The 19049-nt window shown below is 47.4% G+C and overlaps 1 protein-coding gene across 1 annotated transcript in view; it reads right to left on the reverse strand.

Annotated features, from left to right (window-relative positions):
* Positions 1 to 17992, reverse strand: part of esyt2b (extended synaptotagmin-like protein 2b) — a 40277-nt gene extending 22285 nt beyond the window's left edge. The window contains exons 1-6 of the mRNA XM_056299233.1: positions 17594 to 17992; positions 13449 to 13490; positions 8095 to 8229; positions 7357 to 7433; positions 7177 to 7249; positions 5474 to 5563 (exon numbers count right to left, since the gene is read on the reverse strand). Of these exons, the coding sequence (XP_056155208.1) occupies positions 5474 to 5563; positions 7177 to 7249; positions 7357 to 7433; positions 8095 to 8229; positions 13449 to 13490; positions 17594 to 17992 (816 nt within the window). The remainder of the gene's footprint in view (positions 1 to 5473; positions 5564 to 7176; positions 7250 to 7356; positions 7434 to 8094; positions 8230 to 13448; positions 13491 to 17593) is intronic.
* Between the last annotated feature and the right edge of the window lie 1057 nt (positions 17993 to 19049).

Here is a 19049-nt window from a genome sequence, read left to right on the forward strand (position 1 = left end):
TTCACTGTTTTGTGGCTCCCGCGCTAGTTTTACCAGTCGGCTGCTTAACGGGCCAACACACGCCAAGATTAATCACCACTAATGAAGGGACTCTAAAAACGTCAGACAGCTCGTATCGAACCCCACGAACAGTCCAGTTTGAAAATGTAGCTGTGTGCTTTGATTCCTCATAGAAATCAATAAGCCAGGTAATTGGGTCCAATTTAAAATCAAGAGGAGCAGGTTACCGAAAATGTCCTTTTGTCAAGTGAGGATTTAAACCCCCCACCCCCCACTATCCTTTAAAAAGTGGACAGCAGCACGTTTAATCTTTCCATGATCTGTTTTTGAATGGTGTATATCGTGCTTGGAAAAGGGGACAGGGGACGAGTCGACCAGCCCTGAGTCGCAGACCGACCGGGCCGTGAAAACAACAGTGATGTAAACATGAGGGCGATTTCTGCGTTGACGTTTAAGCTCACAGTCTTTTCCTTTTTTAGTTTCGTCGGTTTGTGTCTGGCTTTACTTTCCCTGTGCAAGAGCAGACACCCTGTATGCACACACGCACGCACACACACACACACACACACACACACACAATTAGCAATATGAGTCACAGCCAGCTGACAGTAAGCAGAGATATTGGCGTAGAACAGGGAAAAACACCCGGCTCACTGAAATATTTATAAAGGCAATATCAGCAACCCTCTGGAGTCTCGTGTAGTTCTCCACTGTCGTTAATATTAGTCTCAACCGATTCTACTGGCGCCAAAAGCAGACAAACGGGGCGTCTGGGTGGCGTAGCGGTCTATTCAGTCGCCTACCAACACGGGGATCGTTGGTTCGAACCCCCCATGCTACCTCCAGCTTAGTCGGGTGTCCCTACAGACACAATTGGCCGTGTCTGCGGGTGGGAAGCCGGATGTGGGTGTGTGTCCTGGTCGCTGCACTAGCGCCTCCTCTGGTCGGTCGCAGCGCCTGTTCAGGGGGGAGAGGGGGAACTGGGGGGACAGCGTGATCCTCCCGTGCGCTATATCCCGCTGGCGAAACTCCTCGCTGTTAGTGGAAAAGAAGCGGCTGGTGACTCCACATGTATCGGAGGAGGCATGTGGTAGTCTGCAGCCCTCCCCGGATCAGCAGAGGGGGGAGCAGCAACCGGGACGGCTCAGAAGAGTGGGGTAATTGGCCAAATGCAACTGAGGAGAGAAAAAAAACGGGGGTCATCGAGCTGAAGAAACACTATTTCCCCCTTTTACGGCCTGTCCAGGGTGTCTCCCCGCCTGCTGACCAATGACTGCTGGGATAGGCTCCAGCATCCTCGCGACCCTGAGAGCAGGATAAGCATTTTGGATAATGGACGGATGGATGGATGGGTGGATGGATAAACCCAATTCTTAACTCTTTAATGAAATCTTACTGAAGATGAATACCTAGTGTGACACAAATGGCGTGACCAGGGCACATTTTATCCGTTGACTCGTTCATTTTCTGGGTTAAAATGGACGGCTCGACAATCGAACATGGATCAAGGAAGCTGGAGAGGAGTGGCTGGGAAGCTAACCCAGCTCTGCAAAACCCAACAGAAGACAACGTCAGCTGGGACAGAAAGCTCCCAAAGTGAGGGATCAGCCAGCTTCCATCCTTGCCTGCCTCTGAGCTGCAAGAACCGGTTTCAACGCGCCCCCTTAATGAGGCTGCCTCACCCTCGCCGTCACACTGCAGACAATGCTGTTTTCAGTCCGGTGTGGTGGGGGGGGGGGTATGTGTGTGTTACTGCTAAGGGGCGAGTGTAGCAGGCTGGGAGGGAGGGGGATGCATTGTGCTGTTTAAAGTGTGTAGTTCATTGCGCAGCAGAAGATGCACTGCACAGTGTTTGCATAAGCATGAAAAGCCTCCACTTACCTTTGGGCTGGCAGAATTTTTTGGGTGTGTGTTTGCTTGAGTGTTTGTGTGTGTATAGGGGTGTATGTGTGTGTATGTACGTGTATATATGTGTGTATGCATGTATGCACACGTGTCTGTACAATCGAGAACTCCTGGGCTCTTGTCCTAATCTGACTATACCCTAATTTGGTTGGTCATCTCGATCCCAAAAGGCGGCGGTTTAATATCCGAGCCAAGCGTTGCCTCCACTTCCCCTGCTACGTGATGCTCGGCACGTCATCCATATAACCAATTATCATTATCATCGCCTGTTTATTGGCGGTCCCGCGTGATCCATTTCACCAAGTGTTAGAGCGATCAAGAGCCCTGCCACTGCGCGTGCTATAAAAGTCTCTGTGCAGAATGTGCTCTGTCTTTATATTTACACTGCGCTGCGACACATCAGGGAATCCACACAGCCCGACCAGCGGCCTGTACCGCTTACAGACCGGGAACGTTCTATTTGGTACCCAGGATCAGACCTTCTATGGATGGCTGAGAAAGAGAGAGAGACAGAGCGCGAGAGAGCAAGAGAGAGAGAGCGAGAGAGAGAGTGAGAGAGAGCGAGAGAGAGCGAGAGAGAGGAGGGAAAGAGAGAGGGAGAGAGAGAGGAGGGAAAGGGAGAGAGAGAGGAGGGAGAGAGAGGGCAAGAGGGAGAGAGCGAGAGAGAGAGAGCGAGGGAGAGAGAGAGAAAGGAGGGGGAGAGAGGGCGCAAGAGACAGAGAGAAGAGGGAGAGAGAGAGAGCGAGTGAGCGAGAGAGAGAGAGCGAGTGTTGCGGCTGAGAAGGATTATGGTTTATCTGGATGCACTGAGTTGTAGTTTATTCTAATGTTTTTCCAGTAGGGACTGGATTTGACTATTAAAGAAGATCTTGTTTTTCTCTTTCTCTGTATGCATACATAACGGTTCCTCCTCCAGGAGCAGGAATATGTACAGAACCATAAAGTATGAGGCCCATAGAGACACACATCGAAGAACTTATACCCAGATGTGCAGTAAGCGTCGATACTAACGCCCTCTCACTACACGTGTGTGTGTTTGTGTGTTTTATTTACACACACGAGCGTGTGTGCATGGATGTACAGTATCGTGCTTGTCCGTCATGAACTGCTGCCCCCTCCTGCGAGCCTTCCACCGTGCTGTCTCCACCTCGAGTCTCCAGCGAAGTGCTTGGGAGAGAGAAATCTACCAAAGTAGGACTAGCCTGAGCCGCAGCTATTTAAAGCGCTCAGTGCAGCTCTGCCAGGGACCCTATTTGGTTTAAATCGGCCAAATATTTTTAGGATGTGCAGTAGTGGGTTAAAGGGGACATTGATATGTGAACTGAGCAAAAGCAAGAGTTGTGTGTGTGTGTGTGTGTTTTTTTTTGTGCAAAATTCTAATGATTTAGAAGTGTTATAAGAAAGGGAGAAAGCCACTTTATTTCATCATTGTACAGGTTACAATGAATGTGTTCTCTGCATTTAACCCATCCTATTGTATAGGAGCAGTGGGCAGCTGCAGCGCCTGGGGACCAACTCCAGTTCTTTCCATTGCCTTGCTCAGGGGCACAGACAGGAGTATTAACCCTAACGTGCATGTCTTTTTGATGGTGGGAGGAAACCGGAGCACCCAGCAGACACAGGGAGAATATGCAAACTCCACACAGAAAGGACCTGAGACGGCCTGGGGTTCGAACCCAGGACCTTCTTGCTGTGAGGCAACAGTGATAACCACTGGGCCACCGTGCCGCCCAGGGTAAGTGTTACAAACTACATGGTGTTCGAAAAAGAGAAATGGAATCTAATTAGAAAGTAGGACAGAATAATATTGGTCAAAAATACTGTTGTGGTTCAGCTGGTTTATAGCTTTCATGAGATAATGGTTTTTAATTTTGAGAGCATCCATTAGATTCTGCTCAAAACAGCCAACCCAAAAATGCAAAGAGAAAAACAAGATGCAAACCAAGTTCATTAAAAATGATGAACTAAGATCTTCCATGAGGTGTAAAGGGCCGCCAGGAAAAAAAGTGGCCCCCTGTGTTATACCTAAACATTAAAAGGGTCATTTCCAACCCAAACCATGTCTCTATGATAAAGAAGACTGCATATTTCCCTATTGTTTTGTTCACGTTATGTTTTCATGCATGTTTTTTTCTACTTACTTATTTTTATTTACATATTTTTACACTTATTCTATACATAATTTTACCCATTTTTTCCATCTATCTACATTTAATTTTACACTCATGTCACTTTGTTGTTGTAATGTTTTGGTCCCCCCCCCCTTTTCTCCCCAATTGTACTTGGCCAATTACCCCACTCTTCCGAGCCATGCTGGTTGCTGCTCCACCCCCTCTGCCGATGCGGGGAGGGCTGCAGACTACCACGTGCCTCCTCCGATAAATGTGGAGTCGCCAGCCGCTTCTTTTCACCTGACAGTGAGGAGTTTCCCCAGGGGGATGTAGCATGTGGGAGGATCACGCTATTCTCCCCAGTTCCCCCTCCTCACTGAACAGGTGCCCCAACCAACCAGAAGAGGCGCTAGTGCAGCGACCAGAACACATACCCACATCCGCCTTCCCACCCGTAGACACGGCCAATTGTGTCTGCAGGGATGCCCGACCAAGCCAGAGGTAACACGGGGATTCGAACCGGCGATCCCAGTGTTGGTAGGTGATAGAATAGACCGCCACGCTACCCGGACGCCCTTGTTATTATGTTTAACATGGTCCGAACTCGCTTGCACAATGAAACTGTTTCTCATATTAGAAAGAGCATCTCAAGGGCCCACTAGAAAGAATACTTGGTGAGAATTTATGTGTTTTCCAGTCGATATTGGCAGGTGAATGTTAATTCTATGGCCAAGCTGCGGAGGGTGATCCCCTTGGGGTCCAAGCTCTGCGGTGGGCAGTGCTCAACCCTTCGGCAGCACTATGACCAGAGACCAGAGAAGAAAGCAAGTAAGATCGCCAGGGACTCAACTCATAACCCCAGCACCTGTTTCCAGATCATGCCCTCTGGCAGGAGACACGCCACCCATTCACAACAAACAGGACCAGGGCAGTTTCACTCCCTCTGCTATTAACCTTCTTAACAAACACAAGCCCCCAGAACAACCCCCCCGCCCCACACCCCTTCGCCTGGACGAACTAGACCTGTAGTGCCAACACCCCCCCCCCACACACACACACACACACACACATTCTCAGAATGAGGAGAAAAGCACTGCTTTTCTTTTAAAAATCTTTTCTGCTTTTACTGTGGTGTTATTTATTTATTTTACTTAATGTCTGTATGTATGTACTGACCTGAGCAAAATTAATTTCCCTTGTGGGCAGTAAAGTACGTCTATCCAATGCTCATCTTAGAGGCATACATGTGCTGCCGCGCCATTTAAGGGGCTTCTGGTACCATAGCTTGACAGAAGTGGGCTGGGGAAAGCCTTACATTTATCCCCGAATTGAATTATAAAAAAGCCCAAACTGTAAAATATAGTGGCCTAACATTACCATATTGTTTCGCATCTCAATATAAACATGATGATTGACGGTTAAAACAATTTATATAATTTATTGTGAAGAGGGTGTACCGGCTTCTTGAGGAAGAAGATGGACAGGGCTCCAACCAGCGGCATGTCACCCAGCAATGGCTCCATCACTACTCTCAAAACACCATGGAGCTGTGGAAACACAACGGGAAAACATTGAGACCGACACCACACACACACACACTGATCTAAAGGCCACTTACACCCAGCAGGTCCTTGACCCTCTCAGTAGTAAGCTGTCCTCATAATCTCACTCGGTGAGATGGAACATTCCGGAGTTGTGGAGCATTTAGCTGCAACACATGACAGGCAGGTTGGAGACATTACACAACCCCAACCCGGCCGGACTACACCCCTTCTCCATAATGTACTTTGACAATTGCAAGGATTTTTTTGTGTGCTGCAGGTGCCTTCACACACTTGCTGTGGACCTCACACACACCTGCTCTGCTCTGCACGGACGTGAGGTCATCCGTGGTTTCAAAACGAGACGCGGATCACTTGCAGAGGATACGGATTGAATTGCACACGCTGCGTGTGATGTGCACCAGGCCACGGCGCATTAAGACTAACATAACAGCACCGTATAATGAGCTGGAGAGAAATGTAGGTTACGTAATGGGAGCGATGCAGAACAAATGTCTCCCGGGGACAGGACCCGATGGCACAATCTCCAAGGAGGCAGTGTGACTGTTTTTATTTCTTCTGCCAATTATGTTCTAGTGTGGCTACGGCCACGGGGCCAAGGACATACAGACACATTTACACATACCCAAAAAGATATGCACACACGCCCAAACTATAAAGACACACACACACACACACACAGTGTGCCCACAGGCACATGCACATATACACACACACACACGCCACGCAATGAAGTATGCAAGCCTGTATGCTAAGCAGAGAGCTCTGAGTGGAATACAGCTGAATCTAAGAATACACGTCTTTCACTGAGACTATATGAAATAAATATCAATTTCAATATTCTATACTTTATTTGACATTTGTGTTGTTCATTAGATGGCCTTCTGCAGCTTAAATGAGTGTTGACAACTGTCCTCAAACGCTAAAAACAGCAGAATTTCAACTCTAACGGTTGTGTTGGTTTTCACGAGCTTGTGAACTTTTACCTTGCAGTGAGACTGATACTGACGGATAAAGTTTTACAGAAGACAACAGACTTTTGTGTTCACTGAAAAAACTTCCACCTAGCTGAATGCAGTCTTAATCTATCCACATATTTTTGCCATGCGTGTATTGACCGTTGGACAAAAAAAGAGGTGTGGATTTAACAACCAGTATGGTTGGAAAAAACCCCAACTAAGAGCTGACAGAGCATGCTTTTAACTTTATGGTCATTTTGCTCACGTACAGTGTGGTGACAAGAAAGGTGTCAAATATTGGACGTGTTATTCTTTTTGGGGGGGGGATTCCCCCCCCTTTTCTCCCCAGTTGTATTCGGCCAATTACCCCACTCTTTCGAGTCGTCCCGGTCGCTGCTCCAGCTAGTGCAGCGACCAGGACATGTACCCACATCCGGCTTCCCACCCGCAGACACGGCCAATTGTGTCTGCAGGGATGCTGGAGGCGACATGGGGATTTGAACCGGCGATGCCCATGTTGGTAGGCAACAGAATAGATCGTCACACCACCACGCAGACACCCCTTAGACATGTTATTCTGCAAAAAATAAGAGCTCGGTGTGCGTTTGCCAAAAACCATGGAGGTAGAAAGTCCCTTACCTGGATGCTCTTAATTCCAGCCTTGCAGTAGTACCTCTTGATGTCCACATCGATCTCAGTGTTCCCAACAAAGCTGGATTAAACAAAGATGAAAAGTTAATGTGTGCAGTTGAAAATCAAACCAGAAATGGCTGAGACCAGAAAAGGTCAAATAGATCTGATCGAGCAGGGCTCGGTCACCTGATCTGTAGGTCCATGATGATCTGACGCTTGTCCACGTTCTCTGTGTAAACCTTGACCCCGTTGACCCTCAGGGGCTACACCAGAACAGAGAGAGCGATTATAGCTGCCCTGCGTCACTCTGGCACATCTGTGGCACACCAACGCCAGCACCCTTTCCGAATCCCCACGTTTAGCATGAGGTTAACCCCAGCGGTGCCCCCCTCCCTTCCATGGAAACTATTTAACAGACATGCAGAAGTGCAAGTCTGTGAGTGTGTACACACACACACACACACACACACACACACACACACACACACACACACACAAGCCAGCTGTCCCAATAACACCTGCTCCTGAAAGTCTGTTTTGTGTTTGCTACAACATTTGGCAACTAGTACTCAGTTCCCCTTTTCCTGGCCCGGGTGTGAATCTTGCCCTAACAATGTCCATTATTACGATGATGAACACGCACCCGCATTCTGCCCTTACCTTAAACAGCATATATATTCACTCTATAAACCCACAAACACACACACACACGAACGCACACACACACAAATGTTCAGTTATCCTATGATTATGCTCCACTTTGCTTTCCTCACTTTTACCATTATGTAAAGCAAATATTGTTGCATTATTTAATGTGTGAAACTTTACATATAACATACAGTACCAGTCAAAAGTTTGGACATATATGTGTATAAACTTGATTGGATTCTTTGAAGTGTTTGAGAGCAGGCAGGAGACACTCACTTTGTCCCCCATGTCAATCTTGCTGAAACAGAAGGTGCTGAGGTGAGCGTTGGCCCCCTTCACCGCCGGCTCAATGGTCTCGCGAAAGAGCTTCTCCACAAACTGGCAGATGTACGGCCACATCTGTCTCACTGTCTGAGGGGGGGACGGACACAGAGGAGAGGGATCACTGGGCTGGCATTTGCCCATCTGGCACGCAGACTGCGCTTCATGGAAATGCCACATTTAACAGTTGATAGCATGAACCAAAAGCGAGGAAGGGTGGTTTGTGTTTCAGCCTACCTCATGATTACTCAGATGGACACGTGAGATATAAGTGGGTATAACTCTTGAGGGTAAAACCACCTAGCTCTCCACCTAGCCTCCTTTAAACTATTCTCACTAAATTCTCCCTTATTGGTGCATCTCCCACTGTATGAATAATATAGTTAACACTAAAAAATTTAAACTAAAGTTTTACTGGGATATCTCAAGATGCAATGGGCGAGCGAGACCTGTCGAACCGGGACTGCTGCCAGTGTCATTTTGGTTTGACGAGAATAGCACTGCTACTTAATATTTCAAACTTTACATTGAGATTTTCACCATGGGGATTTGAAAAGCCATAGTGTAACTGACTGGCTGGCTGGCTGGTTTATGTATGCAGTGGAATGAATACACCCCACAGCGCCACATAGACGGGGGGGGGGTTGATTTTAAAAAACCCTTTATTAAGCATTCCAACTGGTATACAGACAAAAGGACACCAACTACAATAGTGCAAGTGAAAAATAAGTAAATAAATAAATAAGCCAACAATACAGCCAGGACCCTTCCCTCGTTACACAAATTAGAAAAAGAAGACCAGGTCTTCATCATCTCCCACTGAGCACAATACTCCCCCTGCTGCCCATTTAAGGCTGAAAGCCTCTAGATTGTCTATCATTTTGTAGTAGGCATGCTCCACCCTGAGCCAAGCTGTCAGCAGTCCTGTAAGAACCTGCACAGGGTCCACACAGCAGACCGCCCGGGCCTGGTTCTTACGGCTCAGCCAGATGGCTATTGTGGCAGTAGCTGATATGAAGTTTGTAAGTGAGTGCGTACCTTTCTTTCTGGCTAGGTATTTTTGGCCATATACAAACAACTGAAAAGAAAAAGCCTCCCCCAAGCCCAAAAACCAACCCCTTAACAACTCAAACACACCCACCAACCTAGGACACTGGGCAAATAAATGTGTTAAGAGTTTCACACTATAAACAAAAAAGACACGCCTCCCTGTGATCAGGATCCAGGTGCGCTCTGTGTCTGTTCGTGGGTATTGCTCCATGTCCAATCCTCCACTGGAGATCAGCTGACCGTTTTTCAACTGGTAGCTTGTACAGGGGCCAACAGCAGTCTTTCAAAGAAGAATCTGGGCCAAAAACCTCAGACCACCTTGACGTTCTCATGGCCTGCAGAGACTGAAAGTGCCTCGCCTTCACACACAGGATCTTAAATTGCCTTTTCCCCCAGGTCCTCAAACTTATCTGGCCATGGGATTGTGAAAGAAAGGAGTCAGCCCTCCACTTCCTGGCACTCTCCAACATTAGGAGAGAGTCAACTGTAGAAAGCTATATTCCACATCCTCCTCCCACTGGCCAGCTATCTCATTGTTCTCATCATAAATGTCCTCACGTACTCTGAAAGCAATGCACACACCTCCTCAATAATATGACTCAACAATCTGGGTCTGGTTTTGCTACATTGTTGCAGGGTCCCCACAGACGTCAGCAGATGTCCCAGCTTCACACATCCAGCCTCCTTCAGAGAAGAGCTTATGCTGGCTGAGGACAGGGTCCAGGCCTAAATGAAGCTGTTGCAAAACAGTGGTTCCTCAAACAGCCACAGACCAGCCATAGCAGTAGGCTCCCTGGAGGTCTTAAGGATCTTCCGTGCATCCAGGACAGAGGTGTAGAAAGGCAACAGGCCTGTGAGATCTGCCTCCTCCAGCCTCAGCAGAAACAGTTGCTTACTGCATCCCAGACGAGCTGTCCACAGGATGAGCTTGGCTGTGTCCAGCCACCGCACACCGCACACCATAGTGGTAAAGCAGCCTCTGTGTGGTCTTCAGTCTAAAGGCCATCACTCCAGAGGTAATGTCCATAAGATCCTGTGCTCCTTCTTACACTGACAAGTATGATGCAGGGGTTCAGATCCAGTGCTCCCCTGACTAGAAAAATCCCACTATGGCCCACTGAATGTCTTCAATCAGGCCTCTTGGTGGAGGTAGAACAATCAGTCTGTACCACAACATCAAGGCAACCAAGTGATTGGCAACCAAAATTCGACCCCTATACAACAGCTGGAGTTGCAACTATTTCCATTTAGGTAACTTGGCACACACTTTCTCCATCACACCCTCCCAATTCTGCCTCTGATAATCCTCTGTGCCTAAAAATACAATAACACCTTCATCCCTCTTCTCCCTCACTGCAGACCTGCAGGCAGACTGGGTACTGCCCTCGTTCTCCACTTTCCTACCTGTAAGGCCTCACTCTTTGCCCAGTTTACTTTTGCTGATGAAACCTTCTAATATAAGCCCAGACTGTCCTGTAGTGTGTCTGCATTCCCCTGATCTCTGACAAACATATTTAAATCATCTGTGTAGGCAGAAACTATCAAAGGTAGGTTGTGTTGTGTGCCTGACACTGAAAGCCCACTGAGTTGGCTTCTCAGCCTGCACAGCAGAGGTTCAATAGCCAGACTGTAAAGCCGCCCTGAGATGGGACAACCCTATCTTATACCTCCCTGCACAGGGATTGGCTGGCTCAACTCTCCCCCAACCTTCACCAAACACTCAGAACCACTGTACAATAACCCCACCCATGATACAAAATGGTCACCAGAACCAAAAGCTTTAAGTACAAAAAAAATAGCCATGTTTCACCCTGTCAAATGCTTTTTCTTGATCTAAGGAAAGAATACCACTGTCAAGATCATACAGTTTAGAGGTCAATCGCATTTCGAAAAAGAAAAAGATTGTTAATTATTGTTCTGCCCTGTACACAGTATATTTGGTTCATATGAACAAGTATATCCAGATAGTCTCTTAGTCTGTTTGACAGTGCTCTGGACTGGAAAGCACTTTATAGTCTGAGCATAAAATGGCCACCGGTCTCCAGTTTTTCAGGAAAGCTAAATCTCCCTTTTTAGGGCGCAAGGAGAGAACTGCCCTCCAACAACAAACAAACATCATCCCTGCATGGAAGCACTCCAAGAAGACTTCATGCAGGTCAGGTCCAACAGAACACCAGAAACGCTTGTAAAAGTCAGTGGTGAGCCCATCTATTCTTGGAGCCATCTGACCAATAGCTATAGTCAACTCCTCAAAGCTGAGTTCTCTGTCCAGGTCTGCCTTTTCCTCGGGACTGAGCTGAGGAAGCCCCTCCAGCAGCTCTGCAGCACTGTCCTGATCACACTCCTCTGCTCCAAAGACAGAAGAGTAAAAAGCCACAGCATGACGCCTCATTTCCTTTGGATCAGTCATCACCCTTCCATCAGGGAACTTAAGGGATATCAGCAGCTTGCTCCTGGCAACAGTCTTCAAACTGAAGAAGACTTCGGAGCATCCATGTCTTTGATGTTGAGGAAATAAAACCTAACAAGGGCTCCTTTCACTCTCTCCTGCATGAAAGTCCTGAGCTCAAGTCTTTTTTCTTGCTACAGGCCATAGCAACCAAGTTTGGATTATAGTTAATAGCACATTCAATGTTCTTAATACTGCCCTTCTGCTCCTGAACTGCTACTTTAATCCTAGCAGTGGAGTGAGATGTATACTGCTGACAGAAGATGCGAATCTGTGCCTTGCCCACTTCCCACCACTACCTCAGTGAATCAAAATTAGCTTTTTTGGGGTCCACAGTGGTGTAGCGGTCTAAGCATTAGCTTTGTGTCGATGCAGTTGCCCACTGGGGACCGGGGTTTGTGCCCCGGGCTCATCAGATCCGACTATGGCCGGACTCGACGAAGCAGCAATAATTGGCAACGCTGTCTTCGGGAGGGGGGCGGAGTCAGCTTGTGTTCGTCACATGAATGCGTCTCTGTGTGTGTTGGAAAAAGCAGTGGTTCGGCCTGGATTCGCCTCTTCACTGCCAGCCGGAGAGATGCAGTTGGCGAACGCGTGCAGTACGAGGGTGGGTATTTGAATTAAAATAGGGATCGATTGGCCACTAAATTGGGAGAAAACGGAAAAATCCGAAATAAATTTATATATATATTAAAAAAAACATTTAAATAGCTCTTTTACTTTGCCAGCAGACCCAAAACTGTTCAAAGCTCTGACAGAAAACGCTATCCTGCAGCAACTTGTTGAAATGCCAATATGACCTAACTTTTTACCCAGGAGAACTGATCAAATCTACGGTGATGAGATGGCTATTAGTGAAGCCAACTGGAGTAATGGAGGTACTAACTAGACTGGATACAAGTGACTTTGAAATGCAGAACCTATCTAGCCTGGCTGCAGTCACCATATTATTGCTCACCCTGACCCACATGTACTGTCTAGCAGTGGGGTGTTTCAACCTCCATGCATCTAGCAAATCTGATTGAGTAACTATTCTGCCTAAGCTACTGGTAGAGGGAACCAACAAATGGGGAGACAGCACTACAGATAGCCCTTATAACTACACCACTCTCAATCATCTCATTAACATGATGCTCCTCCTTCAAAAAATACCACTACAGCCGTGTTCATCCTGGGAGCAAACAGTAGATTGCCATGTCCAACTTGCTCTCCTATGGCCAACAAAACCTCCTCCACATCACACTGGGCTCTGGCAGGACTATCTGAATCCCATGACGGATGAACAGAAGTGGCATCGCAGAGGATGCCACTCCTCCTGAAAACACACCCGACAAAACCATTGAACACTCGGTAAAAAGTATTAAGAAAGCTTACCTGATCATGCACATAGGACAGATGAAGAATACAGGGGAAAATCCAAAACAAAAAAAATACAGCAAACAATTCAAACTCCGCACCAATCTCACATTCACCACCCTCACTCATGCTCACACATCCAGCCTCCCAGCATGCAGTGCAGAGAGAGAGAGGGGGAGAGAGAGCAAGAGCGAAAGAGAGAGAGAGAGAGAGAGAGAGAGAGAGAGAGAGAGAGAGAGAGAGAGAGAGAGAGAGAGAGAGAGCAAGAGCGAAAGAGAGAGAGAGAGAGAGAGAGAGCAAGAGCGAAAGAGAGAGAGAGAGAGAGAGAGAGAGAGAGAGAGAGAGAGAGAGAGCGTGAGTGAGTCACTTTACATTGCATCTATCCTGGCTTTCACAAAGGGAAATCATGGTCTCACTCAAACAGACAAATACAACAGGAAGTTATTTTATTTACCTTGTTTAACCACTCCACCCTCTCCACATCTGGGAAGTGGACCTACAATGGAGTAAACAGATCAGATTATTAATGCCTGGTAGATCATGGATATCTTGGTTTTATTAGGCCTGTTGATGCAACATTAACAAGGAAAATTGCCAACATGCCCTTCTGATGCAGTGCTGAACAGAAGAAATGCTTCCAACAGAAAGAACAAGATAAGGTCACCTTAGCTTAATTTCATTCTCAGTAAATTCAAAAATAGGTTTCACTTGAGCAATGATGTATCTTACATATATTCACACCATGGTTTCATATTTATATTGGGACAAAAATTACAATCCTTAAAAATATGATGTCAATGCCATTTACTGCCAATATTTCGATGAAAACTAGAAAAGAAGGATGACTGACGTAATTAGCAGCCTTGCGAATTCTGCATTCATCTAAATTTCCAAACCTGAGCAAAGCCGAGATACATATAATCCCACAGGGAGGGACAAGGGGAAAGAGGGTCTAGAAGCACGACAGACAACTGAACCAAAATTGAACTTTGACCCCATCAAACGCACGACATCCTTCATGTGGTCCTAAACGTCCTTTGCCTTAACTCCTTCAGCGACTAAACCAGCTATATATTCATCACACACACACACACACACACACACACACACACACACACACACACACACACACACACACACACACACACACACACACACACACACACACACAAACCTCAATAAATAAAGGATAAAGCCTGTGTCAGACACAATCCATCCCTGAGAGAACCGAACAGGTTTTTCTTTGCATCATTGATATGACACTGCTTTTTTTCTCTCCCCCCCCCCCCCCCGGTGGCAATGGCAAAAATGAGGTGGTGGAATTGGCTTTAGTGCTGTGGAGAGATTGCACGCTCTTTGACAGCTTGGGGGGGGGGACAGCACTAACACTTAATGTGGACTGGCAAAGTGCTGATACAGCATTAGCACGGCACGGCAGGAACAGAGCAGGGGGAGGAACAGGGAGATGGGGAATACTGTATAAACCCCTGGTGACAGATTGAGGTCTGCAGCTTTTTCACCAAGTGGAAAGTTATGTAATCTTTTAAAACACACACACACACACACACTGGCGAGGCCATTAAGGCTGACATACTGACCTAAGTCATTCAGACAAAGTGGGTGCAGGGCGTCCATCACGATGGATCAATCAGTCAATGGGAATGAGTGCTTGACTAAAGGGTGATGTCAAAGGACTATAAAGCCGTCCTTTGGGGCAGAAACCGAGAGTAGAGCGACTGAGTTAGTTATTTAGGGCTGATTAACTCCGCCAGTGTGAATCTGCAGTTATCGAGGCATATCGATGAAGGGTAATTAAGCAGCCGCTTGGCTTGGATTTTACAGAATTAATTTTACATTTGGGGTTTCATAGCAAATTAAAAATCCAAACAACGGGTGTGCTACTGAGAACTTGAAAGCAGAGAGGATAAAAAAAAAAAAACGAGAAACCTTAATCTTCAATTATAGAAGAGTGGGTGTTATGAGTCCAAACCGAGATCAGAAAACGCTGAACATAACAAGACACAGTTTGCCTCTTAGGAGATTGTCTCATTAGTCTGTAAAGCACTGGAGCTGAGCACACTAGTCTTCCACTTAACTCTTCAGTCTGCACAAGCAAATTATAAAGGTCTATATAGTAACGCAATGAAACTCGGCTAAAGAATGCACTTATCGGGACCAGTCCAGAGTCCCAAAAAAGAGACTGGCTTCTTCCTTTACCTGTGTTAGCATCTCACAGGACCTTCAAGTCACTGAAAATGACTGACTTGTGGGGTGGTTCACCTCAGCACAATGAGCCACCCCTGAATATATATACGGGTTAGGAACTAAACATGAACGGGAAGCACTGTTTGGTGATATGAATACCTGGGAGTGAATGCCAGGATTTGGGAGCTAGACCAAACAGGGCCGTTTTGGGGAGGTAGTCTCTACCAGCACACCTTCTCTTTGGGCCTAGGTTCAAGTGAGAAAGGTGGAGACTGGCACTCACTCAAATCTACTAACTGGCCATTTTCAAGCCTGAGGTCACTGCATTGACATATGCTTATTATATGACATCGATATGACATATGCATATCACATGCATTGCTATGACATTGATAGTATGCATTGATAAGTTAATGCAATTAATTAACACAAAAATGTGCAAAAATAAGACAGCAGGTCTGCATGTAGTACTTGACTCGCTCGCTGTTGCTGCCTGTTACTTTATTGTGTTGTGTATCTAGATAACATCCTCCGGTTCTGGTTATCCGTCGAGCTCCCCTGCCTAACATTTAATTGCCCATCCGGAGCCCCAGCCTCGCGTCAGCAGTTATCAGCTTTTTTGTGGCACTCAAATCAGCCTCGAACACCAGACTGCACTCCAGTGAACACAGGCCAGTCAACCGTTGGGTCTCAGACGAACCAAAGGAGCCTGCTGTATGGGCAACAGCCGAGGTTGGACACGACAGGAAGGAGGTCTCACTGGATAACAGAATAATTAAGTAGTTGAAACCTGATGGGGGTCTCCTCAGCTGGTTTATTTCTGTCCATGGAGCTTCCAAAACACGTTGAACTCTGAATGTGTTGCAAGAACGCACAAGTAGACAGGAACTGAACCGTGTGCTCTTTCATTACAGACTAACACACCTTAACACCACCGAAACCTGACATTATTAAATGCATTCATTTGGCCTGATATCCTGAAAGAGGTGCAACAATGTCTTTGATAGTCTAATCGGTGTTGGTCCTCTGTTGGCACAACTTCCCCTTGATGTTATTATCTTATTCCATCCATAGCAGCCAGCAATAATACTGCTCACACATTGCTTTTTATGGAACAACACGCCACATGGGTGACACAGGACAGGTGGTTTGTGTGACAATAAACACACAAACCACACACAAACCAGGCCTAAGTGAGGATCATCAATCAATTAAGCCTAAGACAGCTTATGAAAAGCTTTAGTGCGTTTTACAAATATTCTACCTTACAAATACGTTGACACCATCCAAGAACTGTGCTAATTTCATATGCACGATAAAAAAAAAATCAACATTCTTAAGATTTTGCGTCAGGTCTGTGTCCCGTGGAGAAACCCATCGAGTGAGAGGGGAATCTCTGGTATGGGAAAACTTACTCGGCAGGTAAAACGACAATATCTGCATCCAAGTTACTTAAAAATTGTGTTATTGATCATTTCGCCAGACTTACTTGCCCTTCAAAATGATCGATATATCATTTTGGAGGTGGAACAACAAATAAAGAGTGAGTCTCTGTGATAATAACCAAGCGGCATGGCAGCAGCACGGACAGCCAAATGGAAGGGTAGCCAGCTATCCCATTAAGTACAGAATATATGCAACTTGGCTTGTCGTCTGATGCAGTATTTACTACTGTACAGACTTCAGCTGATCCATTATCCAGGCCTGCCAGGAAAAGGAGACCAACTCCAACTTTCCAGTTGATTCAGCCTCTGCGCAAACGCACTAAACACTCCAAACTGTGTTATCTGACAACTTTACACAGACAGGGAGCGGCGGTGTGGCTGCAACAGGAGTGACAGTGTTCTGGGTCCTAAAATAACAGAGACCCCGTGGGTTTCTTTTCCACCACAACGTCTGGTTTACCATTGTGCCATGCTGTATTTAGACTCGGGGGCTCAATATAATGTCACAAGCTGAGGGGGCAGCTGCCGGGTCACAGCTTTGCAGGTCAAGACCGCTCCTCCTGCTGCTGCTCCTGACTTTCCTAGAAAACCCAGAAACATGAACGCGCTCCTCACATGTTCCAGGGAGAGGCTCCGTGGAACACAAGGGCCAACCTGAAATGAGTTTAACTGAGGTTGAACCTTGAACCCCCCCCCCCCCCTCCCTCTCTCTCTCTCTCTCTCTCTCTCTCTCTCTCTCTCTCTCTCTCTCTCTCTCTCTCTCTCTCTCTCTCTCTCTCTCTCTCTCTCTCTCTCTCTCTCTCTCTCTCTCTCTCTCTCTCTCTCTCTCTCTCTCTCTCTCTCTCTCTCTCTCTCTCTCTCTCTCTCTCTCTCTCTCTCTCTCTCTCTCTCTCTCTCTCTCTCTCTCTCTCTCTCTCTCTCTCTCTCTCTCTCTCTCTCTCTCTCTTACCCATGAAGGTAAATCAGAGACGGTGAGACTCTGTTTGACACTTCTCTCCTCCTGCTCAAAGAAAGCCAGGGCTCTGCTCAGCCGGCTCCTCTTGCCCCCCGCGTTTCTCCCCCACCAGAAAAAGATCGCAAGTCCAATCAGCAGCCAGCTGAAGCTGAATTCAAAGTAGCCCAGGGCGTACACGGGGAATATGAGCAGAAACGCCTTGGCGAACTGGACCCAGGTGTGAGTCAGCTCGCCCGCCGAGGACACCCGGCCGTCTTGGGACGCGTCGGCCGGCGGAGGAGCGGATGGAGGAGCGGCGCCGGGCGGCGCCGAGCCGGCCGGTCCGCTTTCTCCGGCCGCCGGAGGAGTCGCGTTGTGCAGGCGGACCCCAGCCGTCGCTCCGTCCCTCGACATGTCCGGCGCTGAAAAGTCTCGGTACCTACTGGGGGAACCGCTAAAGCGCGAGTCCGCTCGGCTCCCACGCGCGCGCCACTTCTCTCGCCAGCATAATCCTCAAGTCAGTTCACCCGCATGCCGACTCATCGCCTCCGGAATAACTGTCCGCGGTCACCCGGCATGTGTGCGCCCCTCCGACCGAATCTGTGTGCAACACACCGGCTCCCGGTGCTCGCCGCAAACCCGCTCTGTGGCGCTTCTGAAACGCGCGTCGGGGGGTCGATTTCATTGACCAGGGGGTACCGGGGGGGGCGGGCCCCGCGCCGCGCGCTCCGCTGTTGAGCTTCGTCAACGCTCAGCGCCACACTGTAAAACACCGCCGCGCCGCGTCCGTTAATGGTAATTACATATTTAATTCAAAGGCATGAAGAGAAAGGGCCGTGAACTGGTTTTTTTTTTTTTTTTTGGTCTCCTTTGTTGATTTATTGATTTATTTTAATCGCGTACATTCATTCATTTATTCATATTGTAACGTGCATGGATAAGTAGACACGTTGGTCCTTGTCCAACGGGTCGGACCCTTTAGTCGACTGGTTAACGTTGTCGCTTGCGGTGCAGGAGATAGGGGTTCGCGTCCCGGCTGTGGCGGTTCTCGGGCTGCCCCCCCGAATTCGCTACAATATATTCATTCAGATTAACCTTCCAGGGGACCACCGTATGTACTATGGCCCCCTGCGAACCCCACAATCGGTCAGGTTGGGTTGATGGGGCCTGCCAAAAAGGCATGCGAGAAAAGGACAGGTGCTCTTACAGTATTTTGCAGAAAAGCAACTGTGTAATTCAATATAAATCGGAGTAAATGGGCCAAGCGTCCGAAGAGAACCTGGGGTAAGCGTCCAACAAATAAATGAGAGAAAGCTGAACCTGGCATGTCAACCCAGCATACAACATGATATGACTATCACAGAAAGGTGAATCAGTGCGTCTGGACACTGATTCACCTTTCTGTGATTTCCTTGCCTGGATTATTGAGCATGCATAAATATACGTTATGACGGCCTGGGCCCTGTGATGG

The sequence above is a fragment of the Lampris incognitus genome, chromosome 19 (assembly GCF_029633865.1).
Source record: "Lampris incognitus isolate fLamInc1 chromosome 19, fLamInc1.hap2, whole genome shotgun sequence".
Lineage (NCBI taxonomy): Eukaryota > Metazoa > Chordata > Actinopteri > Lampriformes > Lampridae > Lampris > Lampris incognitus.